The sequence below is a fragment of the Etheostoma spectabile genome, chromosome 10 (genome assembly GCF_008692095.1).
Source record: "Etheostoma spectabile isolate EspeVRDwgs_2016 chromosome 10, UIUC_Espe_1.0, whole genome shotgun sequence".
NCBI classification, from domain to species: Eukaryota; Metazoa; Chordata; class Actinopteri; order Perciformes; family Percidae; genus Etheostoma; species Etheostoma spectabile.
Genome location: NC_045742.1, coordinates 18770233 through 18786799, shown reverse-complemented (window position 1 = coordinate 18786799; position 16567 = coordinate 18770233). Strand labels below are relative to the sequence as shown.

At 39.1% G+C, this 16567-nt stretch overlaps 3 protein-coding genes across 5 annotated transcripts in view; all 3 read right to left on the bottom strand.

Moving 5' to 3' along the window:
- Nucleotides 1–2: 2 nt before the first annotated feature.
- LOC116697350 (alveolar macrophage chemotactic factor 2) lies at nucleotides 3–1749 on the bottom strand (the record flags this gene model as incomplete). Its single annotated transcript, XM_032528658.1, has 4 exons — nucleotides 1597–1749; nucleotides 1365–1482; nucleotides 977–1054; nucleotides 3–42 (listed from the first exon to the last, which is right to left on the bottom strand). Coding segments are annotated over exons 1-4 (303 nt in total), but the record flags the coding sequence as incomplete, so codon positions are not given.
- A 5209-nt stretch (nucleotides 1750–6958) lies between these two features.
- On the bottom strand, nucleotides 6959–9260 carry si:dkeyp-72g9.4 (uncharacterized). Its single transcript, XM_032528801.1, has 2 exons — nucleotides 9108–9260; nucleotides 6959–8088 (listed from the first exon to the last, which is right to left on the bottom strand). Exon 2 carries the CDS (start codon nucleotides 8084–8086, stop codon nucleotides 7313–7315), a length of 774 nt encoding a protein of 257 aa, XP_032384692.1. The 5' UTR covers nucleotides 8087–8088; nucleotides 9108–9260; the 3' UTR covers nucleotides 6959–7312.
- Nucleotides 9261–13855: 4595 nt separating this feature from the next.
- The window catches only part of LOC116697403 (A disintegrin and metalloproteinase with thrombospondin motifs 2), a 105604-nt gene continuing 102892 nt past the window's right edge, over nucleotides 13856–16567 (bottom strand). For 2 of the 3 annotated variants that reach the window (XM_032528752.1, XM_032528753.1), the window contains one exon: nucleotides 13856–16567. This exon is cut by the window's right edge and continues 494 nt beyond it. In XM_032528752.1, the coding sequence (XP_032384643.1) occupies nucleotides 14967–16567 (1601 nt within the window). In that variant the 3' untranslated portion in view covers nucleotides 13856–14966. The other variant, XM_032528754.1, reaches the window with a different exon arrangement.

The following is a 16567-nucleotide window of genomic DNA, read 5'->3' as shown; positions in this document are numbered from 1 at the left end:
GTGATCTCAGTTGGTCTGGTTGTAGTGGAGGTTTTTGTTTTCCTAGAAATGACATTAAAAGAAGAAGAACACAAATTATAAAAATTACAACCACGTGAAGAAAGCCTCATATCCCTCATTACTGTTTTTTCTATCAAATAGGGAGATTTACTGAAATATTTAAATAATAGTTGAGTGGTCAGTGTATTCTGAAGATGAGGCTTTTATTCATATCTGTAAGTAGAAAAATCGGTTGATAGGGGCTTCTCTGCTTGGGTTCCCCAGGTGTGAATCGACTAGTCTAGAGTATATTGACAACATTTGGTTTCTGGGACAGTTCCGGATGTCCTTCATTTTGGCTGGATATCCGTCAACTTCCTCCTTTGTGTTAGAATTTTACAGGATAAACCTCTGTATTTTGCAATTTTTGGGCTTTTTTCTTTGCACTTTTCAAAAGGAAATAAGAAAAACTAACATACATATCTGGATAAGAAAATTCATATAAAATCAATTTTTGAGCCTTTTGGCTTCTGAATTTTTGTCGGTTGTAAGCGGAGACATGTGGCTATGGTAGTGTGTTGTCTGTATCTCACCAGATGTGTTTACAGCAGGGTATTAAAATAATTTTAGAGATGCATGACTTGGACGTAAATTAAAAAAAACTCCATTCTAGCCTCTGTAACTCTGTGTCAGTAAAGCCTAGAATCACCATGACACTTGTGCCAGAAACTTGGAAGTATTCACTTTACAATGATATCAGGCACATCCAACATGGCATGTATTTGGGAGCTGTACCACTTTTAATTTGGGTATGACGTTTAGACCAAAAAGAACAGATTTTCAAGAGTTTCTTAAGAGGACAAGGCCCTTAGACTGGCTTTTCATTGAATTCATTGTTTGTTCATTGTCTGCCATTTATGTTTAAATTAACATAGATCACTTATATTAATAAAGCTATTATTTTAATAATTATCATCATTATTATAAATATACTCACATGATGGAAGCCGTGAGTTTTTGCACTGCCTTCAGCTTGGGGTTCAGGCAGTAGCGAAGGCCGCTTTTGATGGTGACACTGTTGAAATAAACAGTAGAGGTGAGCTCAGGTGAAAGGATTCTCTTCACCAACTACGGTGGATAAACAGATCCAGAAATGATTCTTGGTGTTAGACTGATGACTAGACATGCCTTAAAGGTAAAGGTTATTTTTGCTTTAGCAGAAGTTCATTATAATTTTCACTGAGGCCCGAAAAAATGCCATTCTAAGTGTCTCAGGTGTCTCAAGTGTTTCAGGTTTGCTGAGGAAGATACAAGCCCATTAGCCCAAAAAATGCAAACACCAATCATCATTTTTTAATTTCTTAATTAAAGATGATTCATCTGACACAATCTCCACTTTGTCACAGAAGGTGTCTGCTGGGTAGATCTGGATGTCCTTTATGTCCCTCTTTGAGCCGATTCCATTACTTACACGTTGACACAGACACTGCCTTGGTTCTTGTACTATGTAAAAAGGGAGGAATAAAGTTATTTAATTTCTTCTAAAAGCTACCAAAACGTATGGAAATGTATCAAAAATTAAATGTTTTTTTTCTCAGTGTCTGTCAACAAACCAACCTTGTTGGGCTTTAGAGATGTAGGCTATGACAGCCAGGAGCAGAAGGACTTTCCTGAAGCTGGACATTGTTGGTTTCTTCTTTGGTCAAGATGATACCAGTGCTTGCAAAAAATCGAAAAAAGCTGTATTAAATGCAGCTTGAGAGATTAGCCAGAGTCAAAGAGGGTTTGTTTCATGTGGATGCCAGTGTGTGTGCGTGTGTGTGTGTGTGTGTGTGTGTGTGTGTGTGTGCGTGTGCGTGTGTGTGAGTGGGTGCAGAGCATTACAGCCAATGAGACTAAGCTGCTATGAGCCGCCCCGACAAAGTTGAGGGACACATGGTGTTGGTGGGTTATTGAACCTGAATTCTCAGAATCTGCATCCAGCCTTGGTGACCTCAATCCGATACATGTAAGTAATAGTAATAGTAATTAATTGTGTCTAGAAGACACTCCCTCAGAGAGGGACCTTAGAGGACGCCTGAGGTCCTCTAAGGTCAGGGACCTTCAGGATTTGTCAACTGAGACATATAGACTACTACAGGGTTCAACACTTAGGGTTTCCCGATTGCCCGACGCAAATAAAATGCTATGTCAAACAAATAACTCTCACTCCCTTGTTTGATCGGGCGAGTTGTAAAAAAGAACAGCAACAGAAAACTCAGGTTGGACAGATAGTCTGGTTAGCTGTCTCAATTTACCATGCAGAAATCTGAGGGGCAATTAACCATGGTCCTCACAAATCCACACAAAGAAATGGACATCCGGCCAAAAAGAGAGACATAATCTGCCAAATTTCCAGCGGCACTGGAGGAATCCCAGAAGTTGATTGTCGGGGACATGGACTATATCTATGTCAACCCTATGCACTAACCCTCCAACCCCAAATCCTCCTTGTTGGTTATTGGCTGGTACTCTGCTTGTTATGTTTGGCAGATAGTGAGGAGATGTTTGCTGTGTGTGACAAGAAATGTAAATTAAACAACACGTGATATCGTTTAGAGCACCTTTATTCCTATCTCTACTTGATTACCGTAATGCAAAATTGCATACAATTAGTGTTAAAATGCTGTATTACTGTGTCAGTTACTTTGACTTATTATCAGGTGTTTACCGTGTCTTGCCAGAAGCAACCAGTTTATGTGACAACATTGACAGGCAATCAGGTGATACACTCCATGTCTGAGAATAAAATCCAATTTCTATTGGTTTGAACTTTGTTGGAAACATTTGGAATAATTTAGTACACAACTTAAAAACAATGTAATGATGAAAGGCTACATAGCTTCACCTCCACTGTCAGATAGATCTGGTATATCTGGTATGCTATGATCTCCTAAAGTCATGCAGTTTAAAGGAAATGCTTGGTTTCAGCAGAATTCATAGTCTACTTTCAGTTATATCCTCTTTCACTTTTTCTACAAAGTGACATCACATACCAACTTTTTTCCTTCTCTATTTTTCATATCCTTCTCTTTTCTTTTATATTTCGACCACAAAGATGGTACAGTAAAAAGACTCAATTTATACTGAAAATCCTGCTTTCCTGTAATGTACTATAGCTTTTATATTGACAACGTTTAGAGAATGATAAAGGACCACAAAGGCAACGGATGGTGACTATATAATGCTATACCATTGATATCTCAAAACCTGGTCAAGTAAAACCAAATCTGCATTACTGAAAACATCACATTTTATCACATATGAAGTGTTAACCCTGACTACTTTCTTTGAATATGAATGTGAAATTGGTTGATTGTAATATGTATTTTTACTTAATGTTGCACCAAGCTACATTTTTTAACCCTGGAATTAGAGACTGAGTGTGTTGAATTCTATAGAAATCGGTCGAGCTAATTTAAGACACAGGGGTTGCCCCTGACAATAAAGAGCAGTGAAAGGGACTTTCATCTGTTTCTACATACAGTATGTCATAGACTCAAGAACAGTGGTCAGGTGGTCAGCAAGTGTCACTTCTTTAAAACCAATGTCACATAAGAGAGCTTTCGATGCAAAAAAAATCTTATTCCAAAACAAGAAATGTGAGCGTTTACATTTTTTTAAAGTCATATCAGGACCTTCTCTGGTTGTCTTATTGGTGGATTTATTTCATGTGGTGCTTTGCAGGGGGACAGTATACTGCTGCTACTTCTGATGAACTCAGAAGATTTCATTCTGACAGACAGACTGCACTTAGCAAGCTTGAATATTTCATACTTCCTTTCAGTTAATATTTCATGGGTTTTACTTATTGGGGACTGGAGAGTGCACCAGCTTACATCAGTAGATTTTCTCTAACTGGCACAAGAACAATAGAGGTGTGACTCTGCGGTCCAGCTTTTAGTAGCAGTACATGTATGTTTGTTTTGCAGTTGTTGCTATTGGCTGTGTAGAGAGTGAATGTGGGTTTGGGTATGCAATGGGATTACCAACCATACCTATCTTTAACAATTTGTGTTTCCTTTTTGTGAAACAGTGCAGCTCTTCACCAACGTCAATACCACAAAGTGTGACCCTGTGTAGAAACAAACCGAGAGGAACTAACAATGTCAGCAGAGTCTCCTCCTCTGCAAACTTTGGGTACACAACCTGGTTTAGTTGCACTTCTCATTTTATTCAAACAGTGATATCTACGATAAGCAAAAAAGAGAAACTACAAAGTGAAATGTAGAAAAATGTCATGCTGGATTGAAAACAAAATCTGTGGTAGAAAAAATACTCAGATCCTCAAATTGTATGTACAGAGATGAACTAGACTCTTTTCTAGACTCATGGAGTTTCATCATACATCAACAACTCTGCATTGTGACCCATTGCCTCAGGCTGTTGTCCAAAGGGTTTTTATGTTGATTTGATGGTGGGGGTCAAACACAACTTTAGTTTTAATATGATATTTTGAGGAATGTTCCTTTGTGAAGTTCCTAACTGTGGTTGATTTCCTCCACAGCATGGTCAAGACCTTTGCTAATTTGTTAAAGGTCCTATATTATAAATTTCAAATTGTGTTCATATACATTAAGATTAGAGAAAGAATGATGTTTTACAAATACATGTAAAGTAGTTGTTTTTTATACCTCAAAGGCCAAGCTAAAACAATAACAATGCCATAGGACGAGTCATCCATGGCAAAGACAGTTGCTTTAGTTGGTCTGAAGCAGCCTGCAGAAAAACAGATTTGTAATATTAAATTCAACTCATTGAAGGTGTGCTAAGCGATGTCATGCATGTTTTAAGCTACAACATTTGTTGTCACATACAGCAAACATCTCCTCACTATCCATGAGCTGCCTGTCCCCAGAACACACAATTAAAACAATGCAGCCACTGTAGACAGCCCAGGGGCTACAAATGTGCAAAAAAAAACAAGGGACAGGTTGAGGAGGAGGGAGGGGCAAGCTAGTCTCATTTTGTTTGAACATACTTCTAACGTCAATAAGAAGTAACCTCACCCATCATCGCTTAGAGCACCTTTAAATTTAATGTGTAAAAATGTTTTTTTTTCATGCAGATTACATACTCTAATGGCACCATCTGTCTTTACTAACTGTCAAGTTGGTTAGACTTGCATGTCGAGGCTCCCAACCTCTATAAGAAACTGTTCTCCTGTGACCATGAAGGTGGTTTTCTTTGAATGGAACCATCAGCATGAAAGTTTCTCTCCTGGATTCCGACGTTTCTTCTAGTTTTGGTCCATGTCTCAATGTTCCCCAATCCTAAACCATGTTAGCTAGATTGGGCCATGAATGCAATTGGTAATGACAAATATAAACATTGTACTCACCCAAAAAATGTTTGGCTACAAGGTAACCTTGGAATATGTAGCTCCATGAACAGATAGTCTTGATACAATAGAGAACACAGCAACATTGTCCCAAATGTTCATACAATCAGACAGGTAGTAAGCAATCCAACAATGCAGCCATACTGACTTGTCAATTTGATGGTCAAACCAAAAGTGAGCTCCCAAAATGTTGGTATTAACCCCTCTTTGCAGATGATAACTTTGTTTGGAAACTACTACGCCAAGTAGGTTGGCCAAATTTGAAACAGCAAGAAAGTCTTACCCAGGGTTTAAACCTGCATGCTTATCTGCGACCCATGCAACATCCCTTCAGCATTACCAAATCTTTGCAATTAATTAGATGATTACAACATGGTCATCACAGATAGAAAAGCTTTTTCAAAATCTTTAAAATAAATAACCAAGTTGTGAATACACCAGAATGATCCATAAGCTCTTTAAATAAACAGACAATGTATTTTTTCTGGTAAAAAAGAGTCTCAGCTTGACCTCTCTAAACTTTAACTACTTTTGCTTCAAAAGTGCAAACCAAATGATTCAGAGTTGTTTATTACAATAATCAACAGCAGAGAGTTCAGTTCAGCGACTTTTTCATCCTCTACCTTGATGGAATGGAACAACTTGTATCTTCTTTGTTGCTCTTAAGTGTATTCTATGTCTAGCTTTTGATGACTTTTTAATGATTTTCTACTTTTGTATAAAATTAACCAAAATGTGTTTGCTCATAGAATTGAAAATGTATATTTGAAACAGCAACAGCACTAGCATTATCACTTTCTACAAACAGTGAGCTCTGGATAATCCTCAGAACATGCTTGTCAAAGGGACTTTAGAACGTAGCTCAGTTCACAGTGTAGGCCTATGCAGCAGGGACATTGTATCTGGAAAGACAAGTTGATTTTTTTCAAAAGTAATCAGCACAAACAAAATTTGATTACCCTTCAATATATTGGGGTGGGAACACAAATTAAATACAAACAAATTTCACAGGTATATGTTTTTTGTGTTATATTTTTTGGGTGAATTGAGACTTTTACCATGACCTCTGATGTGCCAGTTTTAAATAAAATGCGTATTTTATGGCCGTCCATGCATGGGAGATTTCAGGTTACAAAATGTGTGACGGGCTGTATGTAAAGTGTTTTCTAAGCCTGCCCTCTAGTGTTTAAGAATCAAAACTACAGCCAGTGATTGCATTGTTTGGATAAACTATCCCAGATGAAAAAAATTCTTAATAATCATAGCCAATGTTTTTTCTTTCTAAAACTGAATTACAAACAAAATTCAGGATATTCTGTTCTGTTACTGTATTGAATTGTATTCATGTGAATCGGTAATGTTATGCTTTTGATTGTGAGATGCAGCGGTACCACTATGGCAACATGTTTACATTCAGCGGTGTCATCTTTGCTCAGCCTGTGTTTCTCCATGCACGTGTTTACCAGAGCAGGATCCCATGACAGTTACCATAGAAACCCCTGTGCCTGACACCAGCAGAGCCGAGATGAGTTTGTTTTTTTCAAAGGATTCACGCACGAAATTGTGGCACAGAAAAAAACACATCACACATTTTGGTTAAGAGTATCAAAATACTTTTACTGATTCAGATTATGTCACAAAAACACTGTTAGGTAAAAAAAGCATTTGCAGATTTGTCCATTTTTATGATTTTGATTGACCACCAGCATACATCAAGTGTAGGTCATAACTGTATATAATAACATTGAGATAACTTTACAGAAGGACAATAATAACAATATCCACCTGCCTTTGTATGTTTTAAAATGTGTATTTAATCGTGTCCTTTCAATATATCTGCATAATACAGTACACATCTACATATCTCCTTAAGTTAATGTCTCATGCACTTAAAAAAAAAAGATAAGGATACTTTTACTATTGAGGAATGTTTACTCTCACAATGTTGGTGCCCTATATCTCTGCAATGGCGGGCAGCATGCAGGCACGCACACGCGCCTCCCTCCATGCCGACCTGCAGTCAGAGATCCATTGGGATATAAGGGATTGTCTGATGGTTGGATTTTGTCTCTCCGCCTCTACTCGTCTGTCTGCTGGGGTCCCTCTCCTGGCCTCCATCCTAGAGAAGCTGTGCTTTGGTGAGATGTTTGAAACAGTGCTGTGTAAGTCAGGGCAGCTGCTCTTGCATTGGTGTGGAAGGTCTGGACTTGAAGCAATGGGGAAGCTGTAAGCTCTGGAGCAAGCCTGGCCCTCCCTCTCATGTTGCCTTGTAAACCTTCCCTCAACAAATGCTCTCCTCACACCTCCCGAGAGGTTGTTTTGGTGGCCATAAAGATACTCTAGGGGGTCGAAGTTACCAAACATCAGCTCACCATTCAGTCCTTTCTCCTCTTCCTGCTGCATATCGATGGCATGGGCCTCTTCTGTGAGGCTGAATCCAAAAGTGGTCGATGTGGTCCCACTGAGCCGTGACAGCCGCAACCTTTGCTGCACGGCGTCCAGCTGTCGTGTGTAGATGTTGTCGGGGGAAGCGCCCCTGTTGGGGAAGGTAGGGTGGGCCAGGTGGCAGATGGATAGGAGGTAGTCTTCAGAGGAGACAGCCTGGCCGTGGCCAGCGATGTGGAGTGTGTTGGCCTCGTTCAAATCCCTCAGCGTCTCCTCGGTGCCCTCTCTGATTGTGGGCAGCAGGAGTCTTCTCTTGGACAGCAGTCTGGACCGCGGTCGCATAGCTGGGAGAAAGACAAGGAGGGAAGACATCAGGTTCTCAGCCAAAAAATTTGTCAAATTTTTGGGAACATACAGGGTAATGTACAAGCAGTTTTGCAGTAAATTCACTGAATCTTTTGAGGTTTTAAAACACAGTAGTTGGATGTGGTAATAATAGTGGGAAATGATTGGCTGATAGTATCACTGCTAAATTTGAAATTATGATATGATTTTAACAAGGTAAAATAGAAAAAGGCTGTGGTTGCCAGGTTCTGCTTTAATAGAAAACAGCAAGTCAATGTGGTATCTATCCAAGAAAACATTATTTTGATTCAACAGCATTTCGGGGACTTACAGTTGAGAATAACATATTCATACACAATGCTGTGTATCCAATGGAGAAACAAAACCAATTTTCTTCTAAGCGTACAGTTTGTCTTCCATGAGTCCGTTATGTTATACCTCGTCAGATGAATGTATTTTTCCAATGATATCATTTTGCTGCTAGACAAATAACTGTTAGGAACCTGGAGTGTTTCAAAACACAGCCATCTATTTTTGCCCCTGACTGTATCAAATCAAATGTAATTAGCCTTGCTCTCCCCTTCTATCCCATTTCAAAAAAACATTCCCTAGCTTACTTTGGAGTTGCAGTGTAAACAGCCCAAAATACAAACAATCCCAGCAAGAGGCAACATAAATAGATGACTATTTGAAATGCCATTTCCGTCATGTGAAGCCACATAATGTGTCAGTTTATATTTTATTATGTAACCCCACATTGTTACAACCCTGAGTGTAGCCTATAATATATTTTTGTCTCAACCTCCATGCCAAATATTGTACAACCCAAACCAAAATGCCAGCCTCTCCCAGTTTCTTCCAAGGTGTAACCATTGCTAAATTTAGACCACACCTTCGGTATACAGCAGCTAAAAATGTTTCCACACCAGCAGCTCTGTGCTGAAGCACAGAATAGGCACCCTGTGTTTTTTCAACCTCATGCATTTTCAGTAATGATATAAGGATTTTCTGCACTCACCTTTGTCTTTGTTGAGTCCAGTTGATCTTTTCCCTTACTCTCTTTTCTTGCTATGATGCTGAGTCTCCAGCCAGTGATGCTGCTTCTCCTCTCTGTAGCGCCAACTGTCTCTGATGAGAGGCAGCGGTAGAATGCAGATTTATCTTCTTCTCATATCCCTCCTCCCTCCCTCCCTCCCTAGCTTACTTTTGGTTTGCCCTCCTTCCCCGGTTCTAAAAATAGATACACCATCTATTTTCTCAGCCCAAGCACTGTCGTTGGCCAACTGTATGGATGGAGAGAGTAAAACAGGGGCAGAGAAAGATGGAAGAGAGAGAGAAAGAGGGAGGACAAAGAAAAGGGAAGACAAGACAGAGGGTAAAACAAAACAAAACAGAAAAACAGAGGGAGAAAAACAGATGCCGATTTGTTTCGTCTTCATTTTTTTCAAGACATGGAATAAAAATAGAAATGACTGACTGTAAATTAACACAGTCACCCCCTGTAATTTTGGCAAATCTACCGAAATAATCTTCTTTGTGCCATGAAATCTACATACTGTGGAGCTGAACATGTTTGACATTGATCGTGTAAAGCATGTAACATGAGAGCTTTGAGCGTGTGTGCATTACACATAGATGAGATTATAGGAGGCTCCAACATTAGACAATTCATTCATGTCATTAATTATTATTATATGTAACACTTTACCACTACAGTCCATGTCAATTTAGACGTTTGTCCCACATTGGTTTAATTAATAGGTGTATACAAATTTAGTGGCAATGAATAATAGAGCAGATATTTTACATAAGCATTACAGCTTGTGGTAAACTGGACTTTGAAGGACAGCCCATTATTGAGGATGTGGGGCAGCTGTAACAAGAGTTATATAAAAATAAAGACTTTCCATTGGGCAGCTTTATTTGTGTCTTACTTAACAGAAACATTTGACAATAAAAATGGGATGGCAGGTGGTTGGAGGGAGACAATCGTTTATGTATTTTTCCTCTGCTTAGTTTTTGAGTAGTGTTCAAAACTAAACAGATTTCCTTTCCCCTGAGAGGCTTGTTTCTCTGACTCTCATTACATTAATTCTGTTGAGGCATGTGGCATTTCAGAAGAATCAGGCCTGTGACCACTGTAGTAATTAAAAAAAGGGGGAGTAATATTACAATAATTAATTTCACAGGAGTTCATTAAAAAATATATATCTGACTACCTACTGAAACTTTGTTTTTTGTAGATTAGACAAACAGCATTTGTTAAGAGGTTTTCATGAAAGTAATCTGATTTAAAACAAGAGAACTACTATTGCATACACATTTCATAATAATAAGCAGTCATGATGCACTTCTATAGTAGGTTAGTACTTGTTAAAGCCATCTTACTTAAAGAATATAGACATACTTGTTTTTTTTGTTTTGTTAGACAACTAAAATGTAGATGTGTATTTCAATCTATTTATGATGTGACGCATTCATTATTTGTGTAGGATCACATGACAGGATTCATACACAAGACATCGTGCTTCAAACCCTTCAGTCAACAAGATGCCCCTGTGCCTGGGGGAAACGTCTTTCAGTCTTATGGAATTGTGTGTGTGTGTGTGTGTGTGTCTGTCTGTTGGGGGCAGCGTGACCTCTGATGAGTCATAGTCACGTTCTCTTTGCATCCAACCTATAAAAAGATTCCTTTCCTTTGATGGGTCTCTAATGGATTATAGTCATGAAGAACTAAAATATGCCATAAGACCCACAAACACACACACACACACACACACACACACACACACACACACACACACACACACACACACACACACACACACACACACACACACACACACACACACACACACACACACACACACACACACACTCTTTCTCTCTCGGCACACTGCTCAGTTATACTCTTGACAGACTCTCTGGCAGCACACTGACTACATTCATGACAAACACAAGGCACAACATCATCTAGGCTTCAATTCTGAAGTATTTCAAAAGGAAAATGGCTGACTGTAAATGTATTAAAAGAAACAACAGAAAACACAACATTAAACACCTCATGCTGACATTTGTATTTGTTGCTGTGTGTGTGAGATTAGGAATGGGTTGAGTGTTTTTTTGATGATGAAGACAATTAGCCACTGCAACTTGATATTATTGGACTATATTCAAATTGAGGCCATGCAATAAATATAAAATCACTCGTATTATTTTTTTGAAAAGTCATCATACACCTCCTTCAGTCAATGTAATGTTTCAGTAATTATGAAATTCTTCAATTTACTTTTGAATTTATTTTACTGAGTTGTGGGACATATAGGTGACTGAATATTTAAACGTAAACATTTATTTGCATAGACTGTTAACGTCCTGCTCACTGAAACATGATTTTGAAAGAACAAGATCTGGCAGGAAAAATCATATTTTCTCCTCTCTTCTCTAAAAATTGTTTTTACATTAGTAAACAAAAAAAATGTGTCGCCCCTTTGTAGCCCATTGTTTAAAATAGTGTCAAAAACTACCAGGGAGGGCTTCATGCACTAACCTTACACACAAGGAGCCCTTTTCACAGCAGGCATTTTGACTATCCAAAGGCGGAAACACACAGGTGTTACTAATTACATTAACAATGTCTCCACTCTATTGTGCTCTCGTAAACCATGACTGTGAACCAGCATGAGCTATGGCAGCACTCCAGCAACTACCAGCAGTTTATCCTAGTGACCTACAATGATAGCATTGTATTTTCACAATAAAAGATAAGATCATTTCAGAGTGTTCCTATGTGCAAAGGGAAAAGGAGGGTTAAACACTTCCACTCCTATTCGGTGTGCCTCTCCTCTCTGACCTGAACCGTTTGTTGTACGCCACTTGTAGGTTCAATAAGAATTAGATTGATACAGCAGAATGCTTATGTTATATGGCTAATACAAGATTCAGTGTGTGGGTGAAGAGTGCTTGACACTTTGAGTAGGATGGATAAATGGAAGTGCTGTGGTTGTAGAGCCTGGTTATTGATTTTTTTCACTGAGCTTCCTGCTGCCAAAAGGGCGCTGAGCCAATAGATGGCCAATAGAGTCGTCCTCTGAAGGGCAGAGAGGGGAATGCCCTATGAGAGACAACTGCCTTTTGCAAGAACAAGTTGTTTTGAAATATTTTTTGGGAAAAATGTAATCACAAGGGATGGGCAAAAAAACAAGAACACATAACAGTATAATACAATTATAGTAAATAGAATCACATTGCAATACATCTTGATTTATGAAAGAATTTCAACAGTAAGCAATCCATTACAACACAACTGTGAATTATTAAAAAATCAAAACACTTGGATCTGCACTTCTCTGAAACAGTCTTGCCAAAAACAATCATAATCAATAACAATCTTCACGTGGTGGGCTGTTGGACTCCACAAGTGAACTGTTTTTGTGACCCCTTGTGCCATAAGTACAAACCACAAGGGATAAGTTATGTAAATTGAGTCAGGAGAACTATTATGAACTTGTTAGTTCTCTCTCATAATTTATACTCATAAAAACATGAGGCTCATATCCTGCTGAAAGGCCAGTCCACCCAAGTCAGAAAAAAACATTGTCCCTCTTACCCCAAGGATATCTAGCTATGCAGTTAGGGTTTATTTGCAAAGGTTTGGATTATCTGGCAACTCAATACAGACGCGAATGGTTTTCCTTTAACGCTCAAAGTGTAGAAAAATTACAATAAAAAAAAAAAAAAAACTTGCTTTTTGAGAAACAGTATCCAGACCTCAGTCCCTGTACTCTTTTCTTAGCTTCTTTAGTTTGGTATTGTTCTGCTCAACGGTTCGGTTGTACCCCGTTGCAGCCATCTCCCATTGTATCTCCTCAAACATGGGTTTTGTTCTCGAGGCTCCCTCTAGTTTATCTTGCAAAGGACCATACTCCTAGAAGTCTCCTATACCGACCACTGTTTTCCACAGTTTTGTTGGTGTTGTTGGTCAAGATAAACCCAGCCCAAGCCCAAACATAAGCAAGACTTGGTTCAAGACCAGAAAAGAGTTGGTGCCACTCTGGAAACAGTTTTTCTGCCCGAGTGTCAGTTCTTTGGCTGTCGAAACTCGAAGAACTGGTTCAAGATTAGGCCCTGGCTATGAACCGGCCCTCAAAATGCGTTGGTGGAAACAGGGTAAATGTGACCAACTTTCACTTTTGGTTTCACTTGACGTGGGGAACAAAAAGAGTTCCACATGAAATAAATGTAGGCAAGTTCTTTCTTGGGCTACAATTTGAATCCCAGGGGTGCGTATGACTATACCCAAGTCAGCTGTTTTGAAAAGTCACACTGCATACTACTGGAGCTGCTCCAGTAGGTTTACTATATTAGACTCCATTTTAACGATCAGAAAATAACATCCGTCCAAAGGCAGCTATGCTCTGAACAATCTGAGTCTGTCAAGATATGAAAAAGACAACAGTGGTTTGAGCACAAACTAATACAGTCCATTCAGTGAACATGACTACTGGTGCAATGTCTCCCCCTGTGGGTCAGATATTGCATTACTGTGCAACTGGATTTAAATATTCACAAGTTTGAGAAAGGCTTGTCAGCATTCTATTGACAATTTGATGAGATTGTTTAACTAGAAGCAGCGCAGTCTTAACCTGAAACTGATGCAGCAGTAGGGCTCATAGGCTCACGTTCTGACAACCGGTTGCAGCCAAAAACATAAAGAAAGGCTGCAGGATAATTGTCCCCAGAACAAAAATCACACAACACTGACAGTTGCAAAATACCACAGGCACTTAAACTTTAATAAATATTCATTAAGGTCTTTTTCATATGTACAGATATTGTACGGAAAGATCCATAGATGCTTTTGCAGTTGCTGCAAGATGTACACTAATAACACTTTTAGAGAAAAGAAAACAAACTGGCCCTAAAAGCTTCTATTTTGATACAGTTAATAAAAACAGGCTTGTTTATTTTAATATAATATTTTTTGTATTTTTTGTACGGTACATAAATAAATGCACAAGGGAAATCCCTTTTAGCAACACTGGCAAAAAAGCACCATACTTGACTGGCCGTTAATACAAAAATGCAACTTCCTGAGAGATGAGAGACCCATGTAGTCAGACAGAGGTTTGTTTTTGAAAAGGTAACACAATCCAAACAGTGTAACCTTTACACAATTTAATTATACCAAAAGGAAACCTGGACTTTCTGATTGAATAGCTTTGCCATATTGCTTTCAGGCCTCCTAAAGCTCCAATTTGCACTGTGTATAGAGTGCTGGCCACTTAACAAGGAGACATCTTCATCTTTTCCTACAGTAGCTGTTATTAGGGACAGAGATATATCTGTAGGGAAATAAGATGAAGTCCTGTAATATAATATGAAGATGGAGATTTGGATTCTAGGTGGTAGATTGTGTTGCTCTATTAGTGTCAGTAGGGATAATACCATTTTACAAACAATGTTAGACCTTATCTACCAATCATTGATGAATCCTCAAACAAGATTTTAAGTGGTTTTGGGGGGGATAAAAGCTTGGATTAGGTAAAGTGCTGGCCAAACTGGCAAACTGGATGTACACTTTTCATCCCTTCTGTTTCTCATTATTATGTTGACACAGGCAATGTAATTTGCTTCAAATCTGCTACAATCTGTACTCTAAAAGGCTTTTCTTTATTCAGAGCAACTGTTTTAACATTTATCCACAATATTCTCTCTCTGCAACAGTCCTGATTGTCATGATAGTAATATGACAGTTTTTTTAATGGAAAGGCCTGATATAAAGCATCATGGCAGTTCAGAGGGGTTTAAACAGGGCTTACAAAAGTCTGTAAAGAAAATGTTCATCTCTATAAGAGAAATGAGAAGGCTTGGTCTTTCATAATGTGTGGCCTCTCTTCATTCTGAGGAGAAAGTTCCTCTTCTCCTCCAGAAGCTCCTGAATGCGTTTGTTCTTGGTTCTCTCTCGTAGGTTGACCCGACGCTTTGGAATCAGATTGTTCTGGGAGATGTCGTTGTCTACGCCGATGATCCTGTTGTATATGACGTCGATGGAGTTGTTCTCGCTGATTTCCTCTGGTCTTTGCTGTGGTGAGATGGCTGTTTTTTCAGTTGTCAGAGTGAAAGTGGTGGAAGGTGAGTCTGTGGCAGGGTCTGAGTTTGTCGTGGGAACAGGGATGTTCACAGGGATGTACTCAGAAAGGTCCAGCCAGGGTGAGGACGCGAGGTCTGTCACATCTTCACTGTTGATGGTTGGGATCACCACAGTGAAGCTGTCGTCTAGCACTATGGTGTCACTAACTATTCCAGCATCGTTGTAGGACATAGTGATGTCATCACCACTGAGAATGGTCCCACCTGTTACTGTGACATCACCGCTGCTGGTTCCACTAGGCATGTTGAGTTCTTCAACATGAGTGGTTCCAGTCGGTGTTATGGCATCACCAAAGGTGCTGGGTCTGGTGGCTGAAGCATCATGATACCACAGTGGAGTTTCATCCATAGTTGCTGTGCTGTTATTGATGTCCGTAACATTAATTCTGGACTCAGGCAAAGGCATGCCTGCACCTGTCGCATATACACTAGTGCTAGATGAGATAGTGGAGGAAAAGTATTCTCTTAGTTGTTCTGGACTTGTATGTGGAGTTGGAGCTGTAGTATAATATGGAGACACTGTTCGAATTTTTTTCTTTTTTGGATTAGTCTTTTTTATCTTGGCCTTATTCTGATTAACCTTGACTTGAGAGTTTGTGGCACTTTTGAGACCTGGTTTTGGGTTCTTTTGGAGATTTGTCTTTGTTTGCGTTTGCTTTGTAACTTTTGTCTTTGGCTGAATCTTCTTTTTGGGATTGGCCTTTGGGGGAGCCTCCTTTTTGGGCATGGGTATGGTTTTTTTCTCTGAAATAGTCTTCACCGGAGGAGTCTTATTGAGAGTGGTCTTTTTAGGGGGAGTCTTTCTGGGAGTAGTGTTTGCTGGAGTAGTCTTGGGAGTAGCGTTTGCTGGAGTAGTTTTTTTGGGGGTAGTCTTTGCTGGAGTAGTCTTTTTGGGGGTAGTCTTTGCTGGAGTAGTTTTTTGGGGGGTAGTCTTTGCTGGAGTTGTCTTTTTGGGACTAGTGTTTGGTGGAATAGTGCTTTGAGGAGTAGTCTTTTTGAAAGTAGTGTTTGATGTAGTAGTCTTTTTGGAAGTAGTGTTTGATGTAGTAGTCTTTTTGGAAGTAATGTTTGGTGTAGTGGTCTTTTTGGAAGTAGTGTTTGGTGTAGTAGTCTTTTTGGGAGTAATGTTTGGTGTAGCCATCTTTTTGAGAGTTGTTTTTTCTGGTGCATTCTTTTTAGGAGCAATTTTTGTTTTCTTTTTTGAATTGATATTTGTTGAAAGATCTTTTCTTGTAGTATTTTTTAGTGCAGTATCCTTTTTTGGATTGATCTTTGGTGGAATCACTTTTTTGGGTTTTTTCTTTGGCAGAATCTTTTTGGGCTTAG

What these genes read in the sequence shown, in the direction of transcription:
- si:dkeyp-72g9.4 (XM_032528801.1), bottom strand. Translation starts at nt 8,086, where the DNA reads ATGCGACCGCGGTCCAGACTGCTGTCCAAGAGAAGACTCCTGCTGCCC.